Below are 27991 nucleotides of genomic sequence, written 5' to 3' on the forward strand. Positions count from 1 at the left end.
TACACATAGTGCACTTAGTACATTAAAAGTACTAAGTGTACTATGTACTATAACTTATGGGCTTGTACACACTACAAGGGTGGGCATAATGCCTTTACCCCAACAAGAAATGTTTAGTACTTGTTTCATGAACGGGAGATATGTCCATGATACTGTTTGCACATGCATTCATGTTTTGCATGTTTGGAACTGTTTTCGCATGACTTGTATTCTTGTGTTTGCCTGTTTGACGTGCCACTTATTGAGCAGGGACGCCTGCCAGTGAGTCGTGAAGTTTGCTCTGTCTTCTGACGAGTTTTGTTGCGTGTGAACAGGTGGTAAGTGTATTGCACTTGTTTATTTAATAGCATTCTTTTTAACCTTTGTTTTTATAAGGTTGCAGGTTCACACTCATTAATGAGTGGACACCCTCCCCAAATATTACTTGGTGTCCTTGGTAGGGTGGGCACCCACGTTTGGGTCATGGTGGGGAGGGAACCCCTCGTGTGTGGGGGTGGGTGCATGGCCACCTACCCACCCCCCACCTTGGAACCGTTGGAACTGGCCGCCTCCGTGCAAATGAGGTTGGCTGGCCAGCTGTTCGTGGGATGTCTCTCCATCGCTCAGGAGTGAACCTCCTCTTGTTTATAGGCGACCGTGCATGACCACCTTGGATCATCTGTCCGCCAGGCGACTTCTCCAACGTCTACCCACAGACGACTGTGCCCTGATTGCCTCTCTTTCGCTTGCTTACAGGTGGCTGCGCTGGCCTTTCTTCCGCTTGCCCTCAGGCTGATGCACACAGGTGGCTGCGCTGGCCTTTCTTCTTTCGCTTGCTTACAGGCTGCTGCACGCAGGTGGCTGCGCAGGCCTCTTTTGCTTATCCACAGCTGCACACAGGCGGGTGCACAGGTCATCATCCACTCGCCTTGCAAGTGGCTGCGCACTGGCAGCTGCACACAGGTGGTCGCGCAGATTTTCTCCCTCTCTTGCTTTGGAGGCTGTCGCGTGCAGGTTCCCCACCTCTTACTTTGTAGGTGGCTGCACACACAAGTCTTCTATCCCTTGCGCTCAGGCGACTCCAGCTCTCCCTATCAGCGGGCAGGTGCTAGTGAACCATCATCTATCTCTCAAGCTGGCTACAACAGCAGTAATAGACACTTCTTCTTTCATACGGATACTCTCTGCTGCTAACACCCGTTCGGTGCCAGGTAGTCCAAGCTTCTGGAGAACCACGGTCCATGGGTGCTGAGATCGGGAGAGCGAGGCGTTAGTACGGGAGCGCGTGTTTGTGCGTGGTCCTGGAACACCAGTGGGGCGCTCTCTGCGGATTCCAGTGAAGGCACGGGACTGTAGAGACTAGACTTCTTCAAGTGGATTGCTCTCCTCCTTCAAACGACTACTCCAAGTCTCTTGTTTGGTAATTGCATTCATTTCAGTTGTACATGGACATCATCTGGTTCGTTGAACCCATGGAGCATTGTATCACTTAAATACCCCCAATAATATATCATATATTGAGGGGGGGTCGGCCCGTTCCGGCCCTCTATTGATCATCATTTCATTTCATTTCAGTTTTCAGTTGTTATTAAGTTGTCCATTCAAATTGTGATATTTAAGTTGTGCTATTACGCGTGTGGGTGTCCAACGGAGTCTATTCCCACTTGACGGGATTGGTTTCATTGGTATCAGAGCACGGTTATTTCCCTCTTCTTAGTGGGGAAACAAACCTGTGTATTGGACACCCCGCTTCTAGCACACTTAACACAATGGACAGCCAAGGCAACCCTTTGGAAGTGCCTAATTCGAGGGGCCCATCAAGTGCCTCGCGTGGTTCTGATGCTTTACAGGGAAGGCACAAGCCCCTTGAGAGGGTGAATGATAGTGATTCAAGGGGACAACTGTCTCGAGGAAAGACAGTTATGCAAGAAGAAGAGCCTGATGCAATGAGGGCTGAATTGGAGCATATGAGAAAGCTTTTGCAGGCACAAGAGCAAGAGCTGAAATTTTTGCATGAAGATCCCCATGTGCAAAGTGCCATTGAAGCAAGGAAAGCCGATGCAATGGTAGACATGACTTTTGAGTCCATGGCACGAGAAGTGGCCAAGAAGCCAAGGGAGTTGGCACTTTCCTACCTCCTCCGCAAAGGTGACATCAAAGAGGGGGAAGATGGAGAGCTGAAATTCAGAAATCCACCTCGATTGAAGCATGGAGACCCCGCATCTCAAAGGTTGAGGTCATTTATGCAAAGGGAAGAGGTGACAGCCACCTTTCGTTATGCATCTTCTCCACAAGGCACAAAGGCTGACAGGTATATGTATGCTAGTGCTCATGGAGGGCATGATGGTCACATGTATTCAAGGCATGTATCCCATGGAGGGGGTGACAGGTCTGCCACTAGAAGAGCCTTGCCTACTGAGTTGTCTCATGGAGAGACATTGCCTTTTTTTTTTTTTTTCTGGAAAAAAGATCCTTCTATTAGTTAATGAGAAAACGCCATAAGGCTACAAAGCTCACCTCGCAAGGAGGGATAAAAAACACAGTGAACTCCTGAGCTCCACCCCCGTGGCTGGCCGCTCTCTGGGGGGGGCTACCTAGTAGTACATGTGGGAGGTGAGAGGAGCCAAACTGGAGGCCTGTAGTGCCAAGTGACATCCTCGCCCCTCGCGGTGAGGAAAGGGCCAGGCTGCCAAGTGCGGAGGAAAGCCTTGCGGCGCCCTCTCATGCGATCCGAGTCGCCCTGGAGTTTCCCCCTCAAGGTGTGAATGATGTCCACCCAGAGGGCCTGTATGACCTCCGCCGGTGGAGTCGCCTGGCGGTCAATGGCCTCCCTGCATCGGGCTCTCCAAATGTGCCAAGCCGTCATGCTGCTGATCAACTCCCATCTGTGCCCGACCCCCTCCTGAGGGGCTGCCGAAGAGAAGTCTGGCGTCGGGAACACCGCCATCGCCTTGTCAGAGACCTGGATGGTCGCACTGCCAGGGACGTCCTCATATCCAAGGGCCGGGCCGCTGTTCGTGGCCCAAGCCACCGCACCCCACGTCACCAGCATCTCACCTGGTGAGCCTGGAAAAACCATCCTGAGAGCGCGCTGCGAGACCTGCTGTGCCTGTGGGCAATCCCATAAGCAGTGCCGCTGCGACTCCTGTGCATGGCCGCACCGAGGGCAGGACGCTGGGTGACTGCCGAAAGCTAGCCAAGCCCCCACAGCTAGTCCTCTATGCGCTGTGAGCCAGAGAAACAGCGTCACCTTCCGGGGCCGGAAGCTGGCCCAAAGGCGCTGCCAGAAGTCCCTAAGAAAGGCAGGGGAGAGCCCCTGTCGCCGCCAATGCTCGGCCGCCGCCGGGGTGCTCGCTATCCTGTGTCTCTGAATCCGCCGCCCCAGCCTCGCTGTGTACTGAAAAAAGGGGATGCCTGGGCTGGTAGGGGCCAAGTAGGGATCTCGCCAAAACCACTCACCTGGATCCCACTGAAGGCGAATAAGAGGCCTGCTGTCCCAAGCCCATAATCTCCAAGAACAGTCCTCCCCTATCGAGGCCGGTGAGGGGTCTACATGCCACTGTCTCTGATGAAAGCCGACCACCCGCACCCTCTGAAGAATACATCCCTGGAGCCCATCCAAATCTAGTCGTGTCCTCTGAAGCTGGCCACCCTCTCCCACCTCGAAAGTGAGTGGGGCGACTCTCTCCGCTGTGCCGCAGACCGCTAGAAGGATCTCATGCCGAGTGAAGACACCCATCCACTGTGGAGGTGGAGGGTCCTGTACTGGGGTCCGCCACTCCCGGGGGATGGCCGCCTCAATGTCCTGTCTCGTCAACTCTCTGCCCCTCATCCCACTGAGTCTCCTCTCCTGAGCCTCTAGAGGCAGCTGCTGAAAACCTATCCAGTCGTCTAGGGACTGGGCTGGGCCAGAGCTCAGCGGGCCCCACGACACGTGAGACCGCGATCCAACCATATGGCCACTGGGGAGACGAATCAAGGGGTTCCAGATCAAAGGCTGCCTCAGGCGCTCCTCATCGGTGCCCGGGGGAGTCTGGAAGAGTGACGGCCTCAGATGCGCCCAGGCCCTCAGAAGGCTAGCTGCAAAACGCTCCTCGAAGCCAAGGCCCACTCCTCTGGATCGCTGCTCTGTAAAGATCCACCTGATGCTGGGGGTCCAGGGGCCGCTAAGAGAAGGGGTGCGGGGCGGCTGAGCATCCTGGAAACAAGAAACTCCTTCCACGGCTCAACGCCTGGCAGGAGGCCACGAACTACCAACTTGCCAAGCAATGCTCGGCTTTGGCAAATAGGATCAACAATGCCCAGGCCGCCTCTCTCCCTCGGCTGAGTGATCACCGCCCATGCCACCGTGGCCCTGGCGGGCCGCCCGTCGCCACCGGACCAAAGAAAGTTCCTGATGAGCCTCTGCACCTGGCCAATGCACGCCCGAGAGAAGGCCCAGCAAGAAGTGATGTACCACATAGTAGCAAGCAGAACCTGGTTGGCCACAACTACTCGGCCAGCCAGAGATAAACGAGCGGTACTCCAATACAGAAGCTTCTTCCGAATGCTCAGAAGAAGGGGGGCTATCTGCTGCTCCGGAGATATGTCAATGCCCACATAGCATCCCAAATAACGCACTGTAGTGCCGGGGGGCAGCCACTGAAAACCGTCAAATGGCCTCCAAGTCGGGGGGGGCATAGAGCTGACCCACAACCCACACGACTTGTGCCAGTTGATCAAAGCGCCCGAAGCTCTGCAAAACCTGTCCATGGCTAAGGCGAAGCGGCGGAGGTTCTCCTCACCTCCCTGAAGATAGACAGCAGTGTCATCCGCAAACTCCGAGTCTAGGAGCTCCTCCGAGGTGCGGATGGGAAGCTGGAGGCCCCGCAAACCTGTATCCTGTGCCGTCAAAAAAGTGCTCATGGCCTCTGCCACAAAAAGAAAAAGAAAGGGCGCCAAGGGGCACCCCTGTCGCACCGAGCGCGAGAGCTGGAACCTCTCTCCGCGCACGCCCTGTATCAGCACCTGGCTATGAGCCGATGTGTATAGTGCAGAGACCCCACGGATCCACTGAGGGGGGAAGCCCATCCTCTCCATAGTGCCTTCCAAGAAGGCCCAGTCCACCCGATCATATGCCTTCTCGAAGTCGAGAAGGAGCACTGCCAGATCCTCTTGTCGAAATCTAGCCAGAGCCGTAGCCTCCCAGAAAGAGAAAATGTTATCCAGAATGCTCCTATCCTGGATGAAGCCTGTCTGCGTGGAGTGGATGATGTCCGGAAGGTGAGGCTGAAGCCGCCTGCTGATCGCCTTAGCTAGGACCTTGTAGGCCGTGCCTAGCAAGGTGATCGGTCTCCACTGTCTAATCTCCAGTCTGTCTCCTCCCTCTTTGGGGATCAAGTGGATCAACCCCTCTGCCATGCTGTCCGGCATGACTCCTGACTCCATAATCTCCTGGAATGCCAATCTGAAGCCCCTATGTAAGAGGCCCCAGTACCTCTGGAAGAAAGCCACCGAAAGACCGTCCTCTCCTGGGCATTTGCCCCGAGGTAATGCCTGAAGAGCCTCCTTCAGTTCCGTATCCGAGAAGGGGGAGAGAAGGGAGTGCTGCAAATGGGCCGGCACAACCGGTCTCGTGAAGCTCCAGACTGCCTCCCGAGCCTCTCTCACCCTGTCATCTGCTGGCTCAGCAGAGAGAAGATCCCTGTAAAAATCTGTGGCTATAGCCCGAACCCTGGGGGGATCCACCACAACCTGGCCATCAGCCTGCCGAAGACGCCTGAGACCCTCTCGTCTGAAGCGAGGCCCTGTCGCCTCAAAGAAATCTCGAGTCACTCTGTCTCTAGCCTGTGTCCAAAAAGAAGCCCGAGCATGGAATCGGAACTCCACCCTCCTCTCCTTGATGGATCTGATCTCAGTGCGAGCTGACTCCATCTGCTCTGAGATCCAAGGGCTCGTAGGATCCCTCTCCTGGAGTCTCTGGAGGGACGCTAGACTCCTCCGTAGGCTCCTCTCCTGCTCTCTGAAGGCCTCCAGCCGGTCCAAGGCAGCCTGTCTGAGCATCTGGCTGATCTCCTGCAAGCCACTGGCAAGATCGCTGGCTGCCGATCCTCTCCTGAACTGTAGCTCCTGCCAGACCTGCTCAACTCTGATCGCAATCTCGGGCTCCTCTATGAGACAATCTGGAATCCGGACGCTCTGGCCCTGCTCTCCTCTTGTGGGGTCCTCGATCTGGAGAAGCACTGGAAAGTGGTCTGAAAACGAGGAGCCTGCAAGTATGCCCACTGTGCCACCTCTATCACAGGCCCACTCATCAATGTAAAACCTGTCGATGCGGGAAAGGTTTACTCCTGTGGCCCGTCTATCCGAGCGCGAGAAAGAGACTCCCCTGCAACCTGCCAAACTCCGGGAGAGTCCACGGATCCTGGCCTCTCACCTGTAGCACTAGTTCCTCCCAGGCAGCGAGCTCCGGCCCATGAATGGTCTCCTGGCTGCCCCCCATCCTGTCCTCTGCATCCTCCAGCATGTTGCAATCCCCTCCGAGGCACCAGTGGTCTGCCAAGGGGAGGGACTGCCTAATGGTGCTCCAGAACTCGGCTCTCCCGGTCGCCCCATTAGGGGCGTAGAAGTTGAGGAAGCCAATGCGGTCTTCCCCAACCCGAAGGATGATCCACTGCGCACGACCCTGGACCAGAATGCCAGAGTCCACAACCTCGGATAGAAGCTGCTCGCTGACTGAGATGCATACTCCACCCTGGTTCCCCTGGGAGCCATATGCCGGTGACCAAAAAGTGTGACTCCTGCCTGGCAAGATCTTCCCGCAGGTGCAGGTACGCCCGGCAGAAAGGTGGTGCTCCTGGATGAAAAGGATATCTATGGGTCCTCCAACGAGAGCCCTCTGGATCTCCTGGCGAAGTCTGCCCCGACCAATGTAGCAGCGATGTCCACCGAGACCCTGGATGTTCCATGAGAGGATCCTCATGGATGAGCTATGGCAAGTGAAGCAGCCTCCACTGGCTCACCCCTCTCAGCCGGCCCGGATGATCTGCCCTCCACTCTGTGAGTCTTGGGCGCCGGCTTGGAGGGAGAATAATCACTGTCTGTCCGGGTGCGGAGTCTCTCCAAAAAGAGGGTGACCTGTCTCTGAGTCCAGCCCCACTCCGCCTTCGCCCTGTCCAGGGCATAGGCGTGAGACCAATCCTCTGCATATATGTATCTAAAGGTAGGCTGCACCCTCGGGGCGGCATGGAGGAGAATCAGAAGCACCGCCTCAACTGAGGTGTGGACCGGATCCGCCCGCCAGTCTCCTATACCAAACAAGCTCATGCGGGCTGAGTGTAATCGGGTCTGCAATAGGTCTGTGAGCCCCAAGTCACTGAAGTGGTGAGAAAACTCCAGTATCACGCAAAACTTCCTCTACAGAGTTGCAATCCCATGCTGTGTCTGGGGCAACACTGAGAGGAAAGGAGAAAGCCACCATGCTGCTCACCACTGAGGGAGAACGAGAGGGATGGCACACCACGCAAACTCGCAAGGGCGCGACCAGTGTCTCGAACGGGCCAGCGTCCAGCTGGAGGCACCTGAAAAAACCGTAATCCACTGGTAGCCCCATCACTCGCGGGGGGCCCCCCAGGGGAGGCTGGAGAGAACTCTGTGGTGGCGGGCGAAGCAAGGATCGCCATCTCCACCGGCCCGGAGTGGCGGTGGAACAGCCGCTGGACTGAGCTCTGGCCTACCCAGCTACGCTGCCCCGGGGCAGTGGGTGGTCTGGCGAAGTATCCTGGAGAGGCCGAGGGAGGGATGGGGGCTCGCGGCGAGGAGGGGGGAGAGCGAGGAGAGGATGGAGAGGCATCTGCCAGAGGATAGGTGTCAGGGGGGGGCCGCCGGGGGAGGCGGGAGGGGGGGGCTGGGGGGGGAGAGGGGAGGGTGGAAGGAGTGCTCTCCGGGTGAGGGGGAAGGGGAGCCGGGGGTCGAAGAGTGCGGCCCAGGATCCTCAGGAATCTGCTCCAAGGAGGGGCCGGGGCCCCCCGCGGGGGGAGGCGGGAGCGGGGTCTCCACGTGGGAGGCTCCACCAGCGGCCTCAACGGGCACTGAGTCTGAATCCTCGTCCATTGGGGTGGGACCTGCTGGCCGCCTATCCCTGACAGGAGCATAAGTGCGGGTAGGTGCCTGTACGCCAACCGGAGTCGCCTGTCCGCCAGCCTGTGCTGCCTGCTGGCGTCTGCAACGGTCCCTGCGGGCCGGGCGTTTCCGCCGGCGAACCTCCTGCCACCCGCTAGCCTCCTGGGATTGCGCGGCATCCTCCGCCGGGGCCTGCTCGTCAGATGATGGCGCCTGCTGTGGTGAGCCAGGGATGTCCGGTCTCTGAGGTGGATGGCCACCCCTCGGGTCTCCTGCAGGGGGTCCAGAGGCGGCATAGCGTGAAGGATGAGCCCCCTTGCGGGGACAGGCGCGTGCGAGATGGCCCATCTCCCGACATGTGTAACACTGGCCGGGGAGGCCCGAATACTCCACGCGATGTATATCATGTCCTCCAGAAAGACAAGGGAGAAGGATCGTCTTCGGGAGGGACTCCGGTGACGGAACCACAACCCGAATGGCCGGGAATCCTGCTGCCCGAGCAATCACTGAAGCCGCTGTCTGAGGCGTCCTGCCCGAACGCCTTGCCAATGGATGACAAGAGGGGCAAGTACTCCCTACGGAGTCCAGGAAAGCAGATAGTGACGGGGAAACCTGTCGCGCCTGCTAGCGGGTCAGAAGCGGGGTCGAAACCATGAGTCCATCGCGCCAGGAACGCCCGGGATGAGCGGAGGGCAATGGGGCTCCAAGCCAGCACCATCTGAGCTGCCTGTGGGGACTCGAAATCCACCTGGTAGTAGCCACGTCCCAAAAAATCTACGCTGACGATCTTGGCGGGCACGCCAACAAGGCTGCCTTGCAGAAGGTCGCGAAGCTCTCTCCGCATCGGACGGCTACCCACTATCTTGCAGACCAAGGAGGAGGCCTCAAGAGCGGAAACTGTGGAAACAAACAACTGAAGATCTTCAGCTGTGAACTCCAGACGGAGACCGGAATCGGCAGGGTTACTCGGAGCGGCTTCCATGGAGTCCTCCAGAGGGAAAAGGCCAGAAACCGGGGTCACCAAAACGGGAGGGACACAGCCCTGCGAGGAAAAAAGGAGAGGCGGAGGGCTACAGGATAGCGGGGGCGGGCCGGGGGGGGGCGGGGAGGAGTTAGCGGTGGGCGGAGGGGCGAGACGAAAGGGAGGAGAGAGAAGGCGGAGAGGGAGAGGTGGCGGGGAGAGAAGAGAGGCGGGGAAGAAGGAGGCGAAGGGGTTAGAGAGGCGGAGGAAAAGATGACGGGGGAAGGAAGAAGCGGCGGGGGGAATGGCGGGGGAAGGCAGCGTGGAAGGTGGCGAGGGAAGAGAAGGCGGGGGGAAAGAAGGTGGAAACGAGGAGGGAGGCAGGGGAGCGAAGGCGGGGGAGGACGCGAGGCAGAAGGCGGGGGAGAGATGGCGAAGAGGGGCGCAATGAAGGAGGCGGGGGAGAGGACGGAGGAGAAAGCGGTGGACTGGCGGGGGGGAGGAGGGGGGCGCGATGGCGAGAAGCGGTGGGGGGGGGGGGGGGGGGGGGGGGGGGAGAAGCGGAGCTCGCAGGCGAGGTCAACGTCGTCAGCTCATGCGGAGAGACATTGCCTTATGTAGGAAGGTCACATGTATCTGATTCTCAGGTTCGTGGAGCACATGCCACCGTGCTTCATGAAACTTCAATGATGGCCCATGGAGCCCATGCAGATAGGGCTGCCCCGTTGGAAAAGGGGAAAAGAAAAAGAGAGGACCATGAGCCTCATGCCAGAAAGCTCAAGGAATTTAAAGCAGGTGACAAGTCCATTAAGTTTGATGTTTTTCATGGAGAGCATGATGCTTCCAAAGTGTTAGCATTTGTGGCACAGTTTGACATTGCTTTTAGCGATGAGGACTTCACTGAGAAGTCTAAAGTACGCCATGATAGCATGTTCTGGAAGGGGACCGCTGCTCATTGGTGGATCACTGAAAAGATCACCAAAGATCCCATTTGCACTTGGAAAGAGTTTAAGGACAGATTTTATGCTCAGTTCTTGCCCCTAATGCGGAGCAAACTCTCACCCAAAAGTGGGATAGACTTGAGCAAAGAGATAATGAAAGTGTGCAACAGTATGTCAATAAGTTTTGGAAAGTGTTGCTTGAGGTAACTCCTTTTATGCAAATTACTGAGGATGAAAGAAAGAGGAAGTTTCGCTCCGGATTGCAACCAGCTTATCGTTCGGGCATTGAATTGCACCCGAAACACACTTTGCAACAACTTATAGCCTCTGCTCTTGCTACGGAGCAATTGGTGCTCAAAATTAAGCAAGATCAAGGTGGTTCAAAGGGCAAAGATAAGGCCGTCCCAAATCTGCAAAAAGGTGGACAGCCACCTAAAAAGAGCTTTCGGGAGATCCAGAAGGGAGGAAAAGCTGAAATTACCTCATCTAAAGATCATGGCCCAAAGAAGAACAAATTTGGCTTGACCCCCGAGCAAAGGGAGCAATATGCCAAGGAGCGGAAATGTTTTTCTTGTGGCAGCAAAGAGCACATGTTTAGACAATGCCCTGACCGCAAACCAAAGCATGAGGACAAGCAAACCAAGGCTAATGTGCATGCAGTTCCCGATGTGCAGGGAAACACAAAACATGATGCAAAAGAACGGATGGTATGCAAAGCATGGGGTCAAATCAAGGATCAGCCCGCCTTATTCATGTTTGATGATTGTGCAACCGATAACTTCATCTCTATTCAAATGGCAGCTGCTCCGGGAAAGAAAAATGTGGTGGCAGATGCATTATCTAGGAGGCCTTATGTGGCTGCAGTTCAGTGGCCTCTCATGGGGACTTATCTGCTATGCGAGATTTGTATCATTTGGATGCTGATTTTTGCCATATATGGACTGATTTGATGGCTGGTCACTCACATGCCTCTTATGTTATCAACGAGGGTTATCTTATGAAGGATAACTGCCTATGTGTGGTGAAGGATTTGCGTCCAAAGGTTATGGAGGAATGTCACGCTCCACCTTATGCTGGTCATAGCATGCCCAGTACACGCATGATTGAGAGATATTTCTTTTGGCCAAGAATGCGTAAAGACATTTAGGCATATGTACGTGCATGTATTACTTGCCAAAAGGTGAAATTTGACAGGCAAAAACCTCCAGGTTTGCTTCAGCCATTTCCTATTCCCTCGCAACCTTGGGAAAGTATTACTATGGATTTTATTATGGACTTGCCTAGATCCCAGCATGGGAATGATGCTATTTGGACCATTGTGACAGGTTTAGCAAGCAAGCTCATTTCTTGCCCGTCAAGAAAACCATTAAAGTTGATCATATGGTGAAGCTTTTTCTTGCTAATATTTTCAAACATCATGGTATGCCTAAATCCATTGTTGGGGATAGAGATCCCAGGACTACGAACCTCTTCTAGAGGACTTTATTTGATAACATGGGCACTAAACTTGAGTTTTCATGGGTTGAAGCTCCCCGCCTCACCCTGCTCTGCGCACCCTTGCTCCCCCCCCCTCCTCGCGCCTGTTTTCCTTCCGCCCCCCGCTTGCTTCCCTCTGCTCGCCGCTGCGCCCCCCCTCTCCTTCCTCGCTGCTGCGCCGCCCCCCCCTCCTTCCTCGCCGCTGCGCCCCCCTCTTCGCCATTTCGCAACCCCCCCCCCGCTGCCGCCTGTTCGCCATCACCCCCCCCGCTGCCGCCTGTTGTCATCCCCCCCCCCCGCTGCCGCCTGGTCGCCCCCCCGCCTCTTCGCCTGCTCTCGCCGCCTCCATTCAGCAGCGCCCCGCCTCCCTCCTCCTCGCGTTGTCGCCGCCCCCCCCCCCCCCTCTGGGCCTCTCCTCTTTTCGCCGTCCCCCCCTTCCCTGCTTTTCACCCCTTGGGGGTTTTTGTTTTTTTTTCCCTCTTCGTCTTCCGTCCTTCCGCCTCTTGGTGTGCAGCCCGCTTCTTGCAGGTTTTCCGCTTTCGCCTCGCCTTCGCTTGAGCTTCAGACTCTGATGGAGACTCCTCCCGCCTCGTCTCAGAGGGACTCTTCCGCAGCCCCCTCGCCCGCCACCGAGGTCCTCCCCATCAGGCTTTCTCTTTCGCCGGAAGAGGAAGCGAGCCTCACCGCAGAGGTGGAACGCCTTCAGGCTCACTCCACCATCTGCCGTATAGTCGGCACTCGCCCCAGCAGAGGGGAGATCAGGGATCTACTTCAGGCTCGCCTTCTTGCAGATGTGGGCAAGATCCTTGATGTACAGCTCTTGGGCCGGGGACATTATCAGATCGAGTTCGAGGCCGCCCAGAGCGTTGCCAAGGTCCTTGCCATGAGTCCTCTGGATATCAGGGGTGCTCGGGCTTTCTTCAGGCCCTGGCAGCATGGATTTGACCCAGCTGCGGCGGAGCAGGGAGAGCGCCTCTTCCATATTACAGTTTGTTTCCCTGGTCTCCGCCGGGAGTATCTTCCGCTCCTCTCCAGGCTCGGAGCACTGGTGGGCTCGGTTCTTGAGACGGGCCCCTCAGCAGCTTCAGTGGTGGCCAGAGCAGCTGGGCTACCTTCGGTCAGAGTGTTAGTATCTGACATCTCCTCCCTTCCTAAGGTCATTCAGCTACCTAGGATAGGGGGGGGGTGGATAGATCAGAGAGTGGAGTTCTCGGGGCTCCCGAACCAGTGCTTCATCTGCAGGCAGGTCGGTCATTTGGCCAAGGCCTGCCCTCGCAGGAGACCTCGGCCCTCACCACAGTTGCAGGCCACGGAAGGCCCGCCCACAGATTCGGCTCGGCAGGCTGCCTCAGGGACACCTGCTCAGGCCACAGAGACCTCGGAGTGGCAGCCTGGACAGGGGCGCCGTCGAGGGAGACAGCCACAGCAGCACGCCCAGGTACCGCTGCAGCAGCAGCCACAGTCTCAGCCTCACTGGGTTCCCGTGAGGAACAGATTTGCTCCCCTTCAGGAGGAGACCCCTGCAGCGACCGAGGACCAGGAGATGCCAGCTCCCCCTCCTTCACCTCCCCCACACCCATCCCCTCCCACCGCCTCGCTTCCACCATCGCCTCCTCCCGCCCCCGCTCCGGTCTCGGCAGCGGCTCCCTCTCCTCCTCCCTCGCCTCCCCCTCCTCCCCCTCCGCCCGCCTCGCCTTCCCGGGAGGTCCTGGCAGCTCCCTGGCGCTCACCTGCAGTCCGGAGGGCGCTGAGCACTGACCTCGCTCGAGCATCACAGAGGAGACCTATGCCGATTAGGGCCTCACGGATTTCATCTATTCGTAGTCGGCTGAGTCGCCTCGGCATTCGACAGCGCTCGGCGGCGTTTGATTATACCTTCACACGGCTTTTTGGAGCAGAGGGCCCCCATGAGCCAGCACCCATCCGAGTGCATGTAGTGATACCTCCGGCCCGTGGGGAGGAGGCACTAGACTCAGCAGTGGCCTTCTCGTTCCCTCTATGTGGACCTTGTGACCGGGAGTGGACTCTAGAGCTCGCTCTCAGCACGTTGAAGACTCAGGCAGTTGAGTTTTCACATCACATGAGCGATTTGGAGGTTACAGATGTGCTAGGCCGACTTTGGGAGTTGGCTCATTTTGTCTTGGATCCCGAGGGTGTGGATACATCCGGGATTCGGCATTTGGTCGTGCGCATAGTTGCAGATTTGGCGCGCGACCCAGGATATGTGAGCATTCACGAGGTTACTATGTCAGAGCAGGAGGCAGTCGCCATGGGTCACAGCCACTGGCGCCTGATCCGGGATTCTTGCAGTACACCGGGTGGGCAGACTCGCAGCCGTTCGGATGGGGACTACTCTCCATCCAAGCCGCTTGCGAAGGCCCGCCGTACGGCTGAGACAGCATCCACCTCAGTAGGACATCCATGAGGATCATCTCATGGAATGTACAGGGCCTTGGCGGAGCACACTTTATACGCTATCGAGGCTGCTTGAGGCAGGAGCTACAGAGATGTCTGGTTGGTGGCAGCATTGACATTCTGATGATGCAGGAGCACCACTTGGGTGAGAGCAGGATCCGGAGATATGGTTCGGTGATGCCTGGTAGATGGGACACTTTCTGGTCTGCAGGGTTTGGTCCGTTGGGTGGACAGGGAGGAGTATGCATGGTTATTGCAGATGCATGGCGGCAGGCCATTGTGGACCGAGGGATCATTGTGCCTGGTAGAGCACAGTATGTCATTCTGAGGATGCATGATGAGCTATTGGGGGTGCTCAACATCTATGCGCCCAATCATGCTAGTGCCAGAGCAGAGTTCTGGACTCAGGTTACAGATGCATTGCCAGAGGCCGCACATTGGTGTGTTGGGGGAGACTTCAACATGCTTGAGGACCCGGCAGATAGGGTGGGAGGCAGTCATGTTACAGTGCACGGCACGGAGCTTGCAGCTTGGGACCGGTTTTGTATGACACTGAGGATCACTGATGCATGGCAGCATGGGGCTTTCTCCCGGTCTCAGGACAGTCTTAGTTTCTCTCGGTCGGATCGCCGGCAGGGAGGGACTAATCTATCTCGGATTGATCGCTTTTATGTGGGCGATTGGTTGGGGGAGCGAGGGGGCTCCGTCGGCATTCTTGCTGGCACCTCATTTTCAGATCATGCGCCAGTTATACTGACTTTGGAGGAGGGGACACGGGAGCCCAGCTTGCAGTTGAGGATCCCAGAGAGGGTACTTGCAGACCCCAGTCTCGCTGAGGACATTGAGAGGATCTGGCATGATAGTCAGTGCTCTGACCAGGATGCAGCGGGCCAGTGTGCCCAGGGACTCATTGATCTTAGCTCTTTTCTTCACGCTGCAGCTTTGACACGACTGGGAGAGATTCGCGAGCGGGAGCAACGGCTGAGACGCAGCCTTGCTTCGCTACAGCGCCTTCAGGAGTAGCAGCCTGCATGTGAGTGGGTGGCGTCCCAGCTGAGCCAGGCACGCCAGGAGGTTAGAGAGGCAGAGGAGCAGAGACATGAGTTTTACTATCGTCGTCAGGCCTCTCAGTGGACGCAGCTTGGTGATAGAGTGACTGGGGAGTTTTTTGAGATCACTGGACCCCGTCATGCGCGAGCAGGGGTTCGCCAGCTTGCTAGACCGGATGGATCGATAGCTACTGAGCTCGGGGAGATCAGAGCCATTGCCACTGCTTTTTATCGTGACTTGCTTTCAGCGGAGCCAGCCACTGAGGATCGAGATGTATGCAGACAGACTGTGTGGGCCCATGTGCAGAGGAGGGTCACAGACCATATGCGCACAGTTCTAGGTGCGCCTCTGTCAGAGATTGAGCTTGCCGAGGCCTTGAGGGTCCTGCCGCGACATAGTTGCCCAGGGGAGGACGGACTGACGCCGGCCTTTTTTATGCGCTATTGGGACCTTTTGGGGCCAGGCCTCCGCAGGGGCTTTCAGCATGTTTTGGACACTGGGGTGATGCCGCAGAGCTTTTCAGAGGGCTTGATCTATCTTATCCCCAAGGGGGAGGGAGTATCGGATGACATTCGGCATTGGAGGCCTATTACGATCCTCAATACTGTATACAAGGTCTTGGCAAAGGCCTTGAGTTTGAGGATCCAGCCCTTCTTGGGGGAGTTGATTCATGCTACTCAGACAGGATTTGTCAAGGAGCGCAGTATCCTTGACAACATCTTTACTTTCTGGGAGGCGACGGCCCGAGCTAGGTTTCTTGGCGAGGACTTGGTCGTGATGCTTCTCGATTTTGAGAAGGCATACGATAGAGTTGATTGGGGATTCTTAGAGGGCACTATGCTACGCCTGGGCTTTGAGCCAGGATGGATCAGAGGGGTGGCAGCTTTGTATTCCACAGCTCGCAGCCAGGTGCTGATTGCAGGAGGTCGGGGGCCGAGTTTTGAGCTGACCAGATCAGTCCGTCAGGGGTGTCCTCTCGCCCCTTTCCTTTTTCTCTTCTTTGCGGAGGCTATGAGTATGTATTTGACGGCAGAGGAGGTTGGTTTGAGAGGACTTCAGCTCCCAGTCCGGGGGGAGGATTTGCTTGATGCTGAGTTTGCAGACGACACGGGCTTATTTTTGCATGGCCAGGAGGCCAATCTTATTCGGGCAGAGCAGTCGCTCCAGGTTTTTAGTGCAGCTTCGGGAGCATTGATCAATTGGCGCAAGACAGTGGCCTTTTGGATCAGTAGTGCTCCCACTCCGGCATGGAGTCCGGACCCCGGTTTTAGATGGATTCCTCCCGGCACAGCAGTGCGGTATTTGGGATGCCAGATTGGCCTCGATTTGTCACCTGAGCAGCAGATTGCCCCGCTTCTTCTGAGCATTCGGAAGAAGCTATTGTATTGGAGTACAGCTCGACTATCCTTGGCTGGGAGGGTGGTGGTGGCAAATCAGGTGCTGTTAGCGACCATGTGGTACATTACGTCTTGCTGGATTTTTTCGAGCTCTTGCATCAGCCAGGTACAGAGGCTGATCAGGAACTTTCTGTGGTCTGGGCGGGACGGTCAGCCAGCTCGGGCAAAGGTTGCATGGGCAGTTATTACACTCCCGCTGGCTCAGGGCGGTTTGGGCATTATAGATCCAGTCGATCAGAGTAGAGCCTTATTGGGGAAGCTTATTGTTCGGGGGTTGCTTCCAGGCGCTGAGCCTTGGAAAGAACTCCTCTTACAGCGTTTGCAGGCCCGGGCGCCTCCTGCAGGGGGTACTTGGGCACCAGAGATTCGCTGGATATTCATAGAGATGAGGAGGACAGGCCTCAGTAGAGGATGGGAGGACAGATTTGCTTTGAGTATCCTGAGAGCTTGGGAGCTGCTGAGACCGGGGCTCTCTCAGCGGCCTCCGTCTTGTGTTGAGGAGCGGGCCAGGCAGCCGCTCATCTGGAGCCCAGCGGTTCGTACAGAGCAGGGTCATATGCTGGGTTCTCGGCCTCGTCTAGCCTGGGGACCTTTAGCGGCAGGCCCAGCTCGTAGTTTTGGAGACTGGCAGGCTTTCTGCAGTCTACCAGAGGAGACCCAGGTGGAGAGGCTGAGTCACTTCAGAGGGGGGTTGATTATGAGGGATGATATTCAGGAGGCACTTTCAGAGGAGTGGTTCACACCTCTCGAGCCAGTGGCCCCACGGTGGATGGGTGCCTTCACACAGTTGGAGATCCTGATTGCTGTCAGAGCTAGCACTGAGGATGGCAGATGCCTCTATTATGAGATTCAGGATGAGGGCCGACTCCAGAGAGTGGAGGTGGAGTCGCCTTTGGTTGCAGAGTGCACCTTTCAGAGGATTCGGGTAGTGGCTGCCGCTTCTCGGAAGTGGCATATTGACCCCGACCCTGCTGACGTGCTCCCGGATTGGCGTATATGGGCATATGCAGCGCGCCCCTTGGCCCGGCTACAGTGGGACCCCGGAGAGTACGAGTGGCATGATCCTTATGCATCACTTGAGGCCACAGAGATCACATTTTTCCAGTATACTGTTCGGCTGGGACGGCATATTTTGACGGCGAGGAGGACGGTTTCTCCAGCGGCAGCGGGGCATTGGCGATTGCAGGGACTATCACCGGAGTTCCTGGAGGATTTCTGGGCTCGACTCTGGGCTAGTCGACAGGCCCGCAGGATCTCGGCTTTTCAGTGGCTGGTCGCCCACAGGGGCTCAGCAGTTGGCACTTGGCTTGTTTATAGCGGTCTTCCGGCGGCCTGCGTCCGATGCGGCCACCCTATGGAGACACAGAGACATTGCCTTTGGGACTGCCCTAAGGCACAACAGATTTGGCTGCGGATGCTACGTATTCTAGCCCCCCTCTCTCCAGAGGGTATGTTTACGTGGGGTGCCGCTGCTTGGTCGACTTCGTCAGGGCCTGCTATGGGCTATGAGATGGAGCAGGGCAGTCAGGCCATCAGATTTATTAGGAGCCAGCCTCGCCTGGTTCCGGCACCGGATTTCTCGTCCGACAGCTGGACACAGGAGAGGGATTTACGACGGGAGCTCCTCAGTAGCCTCACCATCTGGTTCACCTGGAGGGCCCGGTGCTTCACGGCCTTTGAGGGGAGATTAGAGCCCCCAGCAGAGACTGTTCGGGGGATTTGGCAGGAGTTGATCCACACCCTGCGAGGACAGTACGACCGCATCCGGGGAGACTCGGATGAGGCGATTTTACGGCGCCAGGCCTTTCATACCACTTGGCGCGGCGGCCCGTTCTACACCCTACACACGGGATCCCCCTGTTGGCACTACAGGCCACCTGTTTGGCTCTTCCCCCCCCCCATTGTATGATTTAGCCGCTCAGTCCTTTAGACTGATGCTTGTATTTTGCAGCACCTAGGGAGAGTCTCCCGGGCTGCCATGATGTATTCACTGCTCTTCTCTCTGTTAGGAGCAGGAGAGATCTCTTTTGTAGCCCTACGGGCGTTTTTTACATAACTAATGAAAGGATCTTTTCTCGGAAAAAAAAAAAAAAAAAAACTTGAGTTTTCATGAGCTTATCATTCCCAAACGGATGGCCAAAGTGAAGCTGCAAATTCAGCCGTGTTGGATTTGTTGAAGTGTTATGTGGCAGATCAAAAGACTGCATGGGAGAAGTATCTTCCACTCGTTGAGTTTGCCTACAACAATACGATCCATGCCTTCACGGGAAAGGCCCCGTTTGAGATTATTTATGGCAGAGTGGTATTGCCACCCATCCTTCGTACAAAGGATGAGATTTTTGTAGCTGATGAGTATGTTCGTGACTTGGATGTAGCCTTTGCTCAGGTACGGACAGCCATTGCCAGGTCACAAGATAAGCATAAAATGGCTGTTGACAAGCATAGAAGGGACATGCAAGTCAAAGAAGGTGATTGGGTTTTGTTGAAATTTGAGAAAGCTAGGCTTCGGAAGAGGCTAGGATGAGAAGGATCATATCCTAAGCTTTCTCCTCGCTATTATGGACCCTTCAAGGTGATTCAAAAGATCAATGACGTGTCATACATGCTTGCTTTACCTAGTCATTTGGTTCTGTGTCTTACCTATGGGAGTGTCACTCCATAGGAAGATCGGGATTTATGTTTTCTCTCGTGCCATCATTGTGCCCGACAGAAATGTTTAGTACTTGTTCCATGAACGGGAGATATGTCCATGATACTGTTTGCACATGCATTCATGTTTTGCATGTTTGGAACTGTTTTCGCATGACTTGTATTCTTGTGTTTGCCTGATTGACCCCACTTACTGAGTGGGGACGCCTGCCAGTGAGTCGTGAAGTTTGCTCTGTCTTCTGACGAGTTTTGTTGCGTGTGAACAGGCGGTAAGTGTATTGCACTCGTTTATTTTATAGCATTCTTTTTAACCTTTGTTTTTATAAGGTGTTACAATTGTTGATCGGTTGAGTAAGCAGACCCACCTTATTCCTTGCAAGTTAGATGCAGATGCTCCAGAGGTGGACAAGGTTTTCATCTGGGAGGTGTTCCGCTTACTCAGACTTCTGGAGAGGATTGTCTTAAACATGGATCCGAAATTCACTGAAGGTTTTTGGAGAGCCTTATTCTATGGGTTGAGGATGAAGTTATAGTTCTGTACTACCTTCATAGTTGTCACGGTACGAAAATACAATACCGTACAGGAATTTTTGGCACGATATGAAAATTTGGGATACCGTACGATAAAATATGGTTTTTTTTAATTAAAGAACACCTACAAACATAGACATTTTCAATTTGGAAGGGTAGAGTCTAGAGAAGTTGTTTCAAACCAAAATTTCATTAAAAACAAGTTTGAAGTGACAAACAAAAGTACATAAAGCATAGAGGTGCGATGCGATCATGTGCGCTAGGCGTGAGTACAAAAAGAGGGCAAGGCCCAAGGAGAGACTAGACAAAGGCATCACTATCAGAGCTCTCACTGAAATCATCCTCATGAGAAGAGGACACATCAGTGGCCTCACCGAAGTCCTCATTGCTATAAGAAGGTTGCCCTCACCATCGAACTCGGGCTCTCTAAGCTCATGTGAGAAGCCAAAGGGAGCATCCTCATCTGCAAGAGCGAGTGTGGAGCTACCCGAACCACGCCGCACATAGGTATGCACTGTCCCTGGAAGCACCACGAATCGTGCATCCACGGCTTCCTACTTGCACACCTCTGCCACTACCTCCACGCCCACGACGAGTGCGAGTAGGTCATCGATCAAACGACTCGAGCTCTCGATAGATCTCTGCATAGATCCTCTCCTCCTCCTCATCTTGCACTTTGTTAACACTCTCAAGAGTTTCCCCTGTGAGCTTGAATGCATCCACATTCACCTACATTGTACAATGATCAAGTGACAAGCAATGTATTAGAATTTAGTTTCAATAAACATTGAAGTTTGAAATTTGAATGCTTATAACTTATAAGTTGTAACTTATATACGTGTCTCGCCGATTCCATCTTTTACATTGTGTGCACCATGCGCAACTTAGCACGGCAATACACTAGCCGCTCTAACTATTGTGTGCTTAAGCGATTGCATAACTTCGTGTGTACAAGGGAGTAGGAACTCTTGTTCCTCTCACATGCACCCGAAGAGCAATCCTGAGCTAGGATTCTCAAAGCCACCTTTTGGAGGCTTGAGAGCGCATACCCAAATGTCTCCCACCAAAAGAGAGGCTTCACAAGGGATTCCCTCTTCCAACAGGTAGTAGATGCAAACGCGTCTCGTTTGGTCATTGTAGCTTATGAGCTCCTAAAGGAACTTCCCATGGCGATCCTCCGGCAATGCTTTGGGCAAGAAAGCATCTCGGGCTTCAAGTAGCTCCACGTTGGTGAAGAGGGCGGGTGATTTGTAAGCCGGATGCAATAATGCGGCAAGACCATGGATAGGTCTTCGCATCCACTTCCATCTCTTCTCCGCAATGGCCAACATACCATCGCGCTTCTCCTCGTCGATGGAAGGAGATGTGCGCAACTCCGCTATGGCCTCTCTCATGAAGTGAACGAGAAGGCCCATGGTGGCTCCCTCCATGTCGGTCATCCGCAATACCCTATAGAAGGGCGTGACCGCAATGACAATAGTGCGGATCGGCTGCCAAAACTCCTCCTTTAGGCAAAGCCGTTGCATGGCTTTGGCCTCCGCCGATTCTGGCTCATCCCACTCATTCCACATTGTGGAGACCACTGTTTGGCGAAGGGAGGATTTCACGTCGTGGAGGCCCTCCAAGAGGAGCCACATGTAGGCGAAGCGTGTAGATGAAGGCTTCTTCGCGGAACATGGCAAGCACCTTCACCTTTGTGGTGAAGAACATGACAATAGAGATAGCTTCGGTCATTACTTCCTTCATCCACACTAACTTGCCCATATCCTCCATGAGCAAGTCAATGCAATGGGAGGCACAAGGCGTCCATACTATGGAGGGATAGTCCTCCAACAATTTTCCCATCCGACGGAAATTTGAAGCGTTGTCGGTGATGACTTGCACCACGTTCTCCGATCCGACCTACATGTCACAATGCACATGAATGGATGCAATGAGCGTATGTGGTATGAGACTTGAGTCATGACATAGCCACATATCACATATACTAAAGCCTGAACTTTAAACTTTAAAGACTTGAGTGCAATTTGAAACTTACCTCTATGATGGCTTGCTTAATATGGCGATATATGAATGGGCCCGATGTTTTCCTCCCCGCCTTTCCGATATCCACGCCCCGCACAAAGTATGTACCAAGAGGGCAAGAGACAAGTATGTTGATGATGCCTCTCTTCTTCCGGTCACTCCATCTGTCGGAGAGGATGCTACACCCATACTTGGACCAAGCCGTCCGCACCGGATTGAGAAATCTATCGATTCTCTCCCTCTCATCCACAAGCCTCTTTGTGCGCATGTCATGATAGGAGATGCCGGTCCATCCTTCACATGGGCCCACATTTGCAATGGCTTTCACCATTGACTTCCATTGATCTACCTTGAGCACATGGAATGAGAGATTGCACTCAATAATGGTGCGTGCAATCTATATATCCGCTAACTGTTGCCGTTCTCGGAGATGTGATGGAGAAGAAGAGACAACCCCGGTGGCTTGGGCTAGACTGACTTGCCTCATGGGAGACTCAAGCCTTTCTCTTTGAGGAGGCGGAGGCGGCATCGACGGAGGCAGCGGGGGAGGATGTATCACAAGGCGGGAAATGACCTCATCATCCGTCCTTGAGCTTATACCACTATCACGGTGAGCACCCAATCCACCCTTGATCTTGTTGAAGATCTCATCGGATATAGCAAGGGGGACTTCCTTGCATGGTGCAACTTGCCCCCCCACCTTTCTGAGATGTTGGAGAAGCCTAGTAACTCCATTTTTGTATTGTTTGCCACAATACTTACAAGTCCAGACTCCACCTATATGACTTTGACTTTCCATCGGCTTTCTCTACATGGATAGCATGCACATTGAAGGCTTCATTCTTCTCCCTCGTCATTTTAATAGAGAGACAAGGAGAGCTTAGAAGTTAGAAGAGATGGATAGGCTTGAGAGAGAGAGAGAGAGAGAGAGAGAGAGAGAGAGAGAGAGAAATGAAATGAAATGAAATGTTATATTAATGTCTGCAAAAGGCCAAAGTGACCTATGAGACCAAAGTTACAACCATATGACATCTGATACACTATCTGGAAAAGAAAAGAAAGGACTCCGGAAGCAGCAGCTAGGGAGAGTGGGAAGCTAATGCTACTAGTCAAAATGGGGTACATGAGTACATGGATACATGAATACATGAATATGGGAGAGAGAGAGAGAGAGGCTTGAGAAAATGAGAGAGTGAGAGGCTTGAGTCCTTGAGGCTTGACTCTTGAGAGAGAGAGAGCCTAAAGGCTTGAGAGAGAGAGAGAGGCTTGAGAGACGGGGAGAGAGTGGCTTGAGAGTTGAGAGAGAGAGAGGGGGGCTTGATAGTTGAGACTTGAGCATTGAGAGCCTTGAGGGAAGCTTGGGGGGTTGGGCATTTTATAAGTATGGCCCATGGCCCATGGCATAGGCAATTGCCAAGTGCCAAAGACTTGGCCCAACACATGTCACAAGGCAAACAAAATGGGCATAAACGGCCATAAAACGGCGCGGAAAACAGTCATTATCATACCGTACGATATCGTACCGTACGAACCTGTTCATACCGGTACGAGAAACAACTATGACTACCTTTCATCCCGAGATAGACGGCTAGACCGAGAACATGAATAAGACTGTGATCACTATACTGTGGTGTTTATGTCAGGAGCATTAAACTCATTGGGAGGAGTTCTTGCCATTGGTGGAGCATGCCATCAATGATACAATGCAGGCATCGACTCCCTTTGTGGTGGTTTTTGATCATCCAGTTATTAACCCAATGACCCCAGCTCTCAAAACTTCTACAGGGAACTATGGTGCAGACGAGGTGGTTCAAGATTTGGACCAGCTATTGCAGAAATACGGAAGGTGCAGATAAAGCACGTCCGTGAGGCTGACAAACATCGTTGAGATAGTACCTTCAAAGGAGATTGGGTTTATTTGAAGATCATGAAACATAGGCTCAAATAAGTTGTTTCCAAACTAGCTCCGAACAAGAAAGGCCCATTCAAGATTATCAAGAAGCTCAGTGATGTAGTCTTCAAGCCAGAGTTACTGAGCCATTGGAGGATGCATCCGGTGTTTAATTCGAGCAACCTTGTATAGTATCATGGGCCAGAGTTGATCTCTCGCGTTGGATGAGGATGAACTTGAGTTGGTGGTTGACGGGCGATTACACGAGGTCTTAGTACCGGAGCAGCTTGTTTTGCACCAGTACAAGCGGGGTTCTCATCAAGCAGCTCGAGTATCTCCTCAAGTTCAAGGGCTACCCAATCGAGTGAGAATCAATCCATGGATGAGTCTTGCCCGTTGTTGAGGGCTTATCAAGAGGCCATGCCTGAGGACAACAACGGTGCAAGGGGAAAATATGAGATTATATGACACACCTACGAGTATGCAAGGCACATTCGGACATCAGATAGCAGGCGATAGGTAGAGTTGGACAGCACAAGTGACACGTGGCACCACATGGCAATGATGATGTGGTAGTGGTGATGTGGCACTGATGACATGGCATTGATGACGTGGTAGCTGGCCGGCAGCAATACTACTGGCCGACTAGGAGTATTGGTGTATATATATGTGTGGATAACCAAATCGTCATATTCACCTACATTCCTCAGTGTTGGACTCCACAGAGTGCAGAGTGTTTCTTTGCTAGCCAAAAATGTACAGTTGCTCACAGCGCTATGATTTGATGTCTTCATTCTCTACATCTTTTACTTGAATTTCAGTTGTATTACTTCTGTCTTGTACATAATACAGAGCAGTAGTTTAGGAGTTTGGTGTGCACACTTTGTGTGTTCCGCCGCACTCTTCTTTCTATCTCTGGAAAACCCTAGCTCTACATCCAATGAACCCCAACAGATTGGGATGGGGGTGACACAAGTCACAACAGGCAACTTGAGACCCACCCTTTGTGTATTCGACCCAATATATATTTCTCATACAATGCTGTTGCATGGCTGTTTGATCGTATGCCTTGGGTGGCTCTCTACCAATGTAACATTCTGGTGACCCTCAGTCTCTTTGGCCTTGGGGATACTAAGCGATCATACTCTACCGTGGATGAATCTTGATCCTTCTAAGTTGCCAGGGATAGTCAGAGATCGGGTTGATGCTTGCTATTGTCTCATTGATGTACTGAAATCTCCCCTAGCATATTGGCCTCTGATTGGCACCCCTTAGCAAATCTAAGAACAGGTGCAATGTCCCAGCATGAAAATAAAATCTGGGTTGGAGGCTTTTGTCTAGCCATGACTATATTGCCAATAGGTGTGGTTGTCCAGGAAAATCTCTTTGAAGGAAGGTCATGAAATTATTTGAGGTTTCCTTGTGTGTTGCATATTCCAGTGCTTGATGGTATTTCTTTGCTCTCTTGTTGTTTAGAAAAAGAATCTATTGGTTTTTTGTTGATCTCTTGCTGGTAACCATCGACAGGATATACCGTTTCAGCCAAAATATTTGGTTACATTCACAGTTGGCTTTGATCAAAGGGACATTGTCAATGCGGCTGTATCTAAGGTATCTTGTAAAGTTCTTGTGTGTCTTGAAGCACCAAAAATATTACTTGCAAGAGTTCCAATCTTTACTATAATGGCTCTCTTAGAACATGCTTGTTGTCGAAGCCTGTTGTCATGTTGTTTTGGCATTAAACTCAGATGTCACCGAGCTTGATGTTTTTTGTAGTAACACATGAGTATTGTGTTGAAAAGTTTTCCAAGAATTGGACAATTGTACTTTTCCATTATGACGGGCGGACAAGTGAATGGGACCAATTTGAGTGGTCTCAGCAAGTGATTCACATCAGTGCAAGAAAACAAAGCAAATGGTAGGCAATTCTAATCTATTGAAGGGCAATTTTGTAATTCGTAATTTTTACATATTTGATTGTGGTGAATATGAAAGATTCCTGCTTCGCTCATTGACATGCTCATGCATGTGCACAATATCAGTTTATCATTGTTTCTTTGTAATCAGTGGCTTGTTTATTGCTTTCCTAGGTGGTTTGCAAAGAGATTTCTGCACCCAGATGTTGTATCACCTTATGAGTACATATTTATTTGGGACGAAGACTTGGATGTGGAGCATTTTGATGCCGAGGAGTATGTTCAGAGCTGACTTAGAATTGTCATGGCTTTTCAAAGTTAACCCATTCCTGTGATAGGAATTTGAGAGATTTGAGATGACACCACATGGTTGCATTCAGGTACGTACGTTTAATCAAGAAACATGGGTTGGAGATATCCCAGCCAGGCTTGGAGCCCAACAGAGGCTTGACGTGGCAAATGACAAAGCGGTTGGGGAATTCAGAAGTCCACAAGTAAGACTTAAATGCAGTCCTAACTGATTGTATGTTTTGCAATGCATATAATTGGGTTGTGACATTGGAGGAACCTTGAGTTGATTTACACTTTTTCAGGACTACAGAGGAGAGGCCGGGTTGGTGTCAAGATCCCCATCGGCCACCTTGTGCTGGGTAAGGATTGCTCCACTTCTACTACGCTGCTCTGTGCCTTGCCATTTTATTAGGCAGCCAATTAGCAAGAGATAGGCTCTGATCAAGAAAGTTTGACTTTGGTTTATCATTTTAATGCAGGTTTGTGGAGATCATGGCACCTGTGTTCTCAAGGTCTGCTTGGCAATGTTTTTGGCATATGATACAGGTGCATAGTTTGTTTTGTCAACAAGGATCAGACCGTGTTCTTTGGATGAACTGAGGTTTTAGTGCTTAAATTGTGCTAGTGATGAAAGGCTTTCTGGTTTTTGCAGAATGATCTTGTCCATGGTTGGGGCTTGGACTTTGCGCTGGGAAGATGTGTTGAGGTGAGACTGCTGATTTCCTAGGGTTCCTCGGTTTGTTAGTGGTTCTTGCCTTGTTACAAAACAATTTAACATTTTTGAGTAACAAAGTCAATGCACTAATTACCTTTGGCATTGTTCCTGTTTCTTATTTGGAGTCAAAGTGAGGTAAATAAGCGTTGTCTGTTTTCATGCAGCCTGCTTATGAAAAGATAGGAGTTGTCGATGCACAGTATATCGTCCACAAAGTTGTGCCATCCTTGGGCAACCAGGTCTTCTTGAGCCGAATTTGCCTAATGTCATTTGGGCAGTCTTCTTTTGAATGCATTTAGAGTAAACTTGTTTAAATATGTCCATGCATGTAGGCGAGTTGGTAAGTGATTGAACTTGTAAGCCAAGAGTCTTGGGTTCAATCCCCACTTACAACAGCCGATGGAAACCCGGTGTACATGCAGGAGTTTACTTGCAAAAAAAACATCATTTAAATACACATAAGACATCTTATAGGATGGTGAAAGGGAACACCTCATCTTAAAAGCACCTTTTCTAATTGTTTACATTGATGTGTTTTAGGGGGAGTCACTGAATGGCAGGGCTCCATGGGAAGGGGTAAGATGCTGCATACTGACGACTCCTTTGGCAAGGATTTGTCGTACTATTTTGGTTTTAATGCCATGAATATCTCGTTGCAGGTGAGGCAACGTTGCAATTACGAATGGCAAGTGTTTAGAGAGCGAATGCAGAATGCTGAGAGAGCGATGCAACAGGCTAAAAAGGAATCGAGTCCCAAAAATGGATCCACGAGTGTTGAGGTGAATGAATTTTATGTGAGGTTGGATACAGAACTGTCCCCGCCGATCATGGCCAGCCTTAGGGGATGGTTCTTAATCCAGCTGGAGTTAACATCTTGTAGGAGAACTATCCTCATATATGTTCATTTCAGAAGTATTTCAAATCTTTCATGTTTGGGTAATTTTTACACATTTTTGTGCAGTCCAACAGCACATGAGAAGTTTAAGAGCGTACGGCTCATCGGCAGAGAGGAGAGCAAACTTGATTTTTATTGTATCAATCCTCATGAACCCTCCAGCCTTCATCATTAATTGCTACATCTTGTGGCTGTGAATGCATAGAGAGGAAATCATAAGCATGTAAATGGGGATTGTTGGGCCAGTTGACATGGCATAGGATGGGGATTGTTGGGCCAATTGACATGGCCATGGTCACTGTTCACTGCCACATTTTTGAGAATGTGCCATAATCCATTTTCCCCCCCCAAAAATGATTTTTATTTTAAAATTTAGGGGAAAAAACGTGCTGTAGAAGGCATGTGCGCTTGTATATTGCATGGGCTAAAACACGATGCATTGTCGTGGATTGAACTTATACTGTTCTACTGATCGGTGAGCTCTTGCCTGAGTTCATGCTGGAAAAGCTCATCACGATTAAATAAACTCTTCTGATGAGTGTGGGGGGTCTTGTTAATAAAAAAATTAGCCAAACTTGTTCTCAATTTGATGAGAGAAGGAAAATTACCTCGAAAATATCACCATTTAGTCATATTTAGATTAAAGTGTGAAGAAAATAATTGTTCAAATTTATGGTTTCGGAAAATATCATGACAAACTCACAAATATTCCATTAGTTGGGCATCCCTTGTGAGAGACATGTAATCGATTCAAGGAAC

The 27991-nt window shown here is 52.4% G+C and overlaps 1 protein-coding gene across 1 annotated transcript in view; it reads left to right on the forward strand.

The window, feature by feature from the left end:
- The window catches only part of LOC147614243 (uncharacterized), a 64877-nt gene extending 37109 nt beyond the window's left edge, over window positions 1-27768 (forward strand). The window contains exons 5-15 of the mRNA XM_086780786.1: window positions 24943-25026; window positions 25218-25333; window positions 25506-25607; window positions 25712-25825; window positions 25925-25981; window positions 26102-26168; window positions 26275-26328; window positions 26502-26576; window positions 26878-26913; window positions 26997-27116; window positions 27299-27768. Coding sequence (XP_086636912.1) covers window positions 24943-25026; window positions 25218-25333; window positions 25506-25607; window positions 25712-25825; window positions 25925-25981; window positions 26102-26168; window positions 26275-26328; window positions 26502-26576; window positions 26878-26913; window positions 26997-27116; window positions 27299-27313 — 840 coding nt within the window. The 3' untranslated portion in view covers window positions 27314-27768. The remainder of the gene's footprint in view (window positions 1-24942; window positions 25027-25217; window positions 25334-25505; window positions 25608-25711; window positions 25826-25924; window positions 25982-26101; window positions 26169-26274; window positions 26329-26501; window positions 26577-26877; window positions 26914-26996; window positions 27117-27298) is intronic.
- Window positions 27769-27991: the final 223 nt, after the last annotated feature.

The sequence above is a fragment of the Cibotium barometz genome, chromosome 42, assembly GCF_041138505.1.
Source record: "Cibotium barometz isolate CiBa-2024 chromosome 42, ASM4113850v1, whole genome shotgun sequence".
Classification (NCBI taxonomy): Eukaryota; Viridiplantae; Streptophyta; class Polypodiopsida; order Cyatheales; family Cibotiaceae; genus Cibotium; species Cibotium barometz.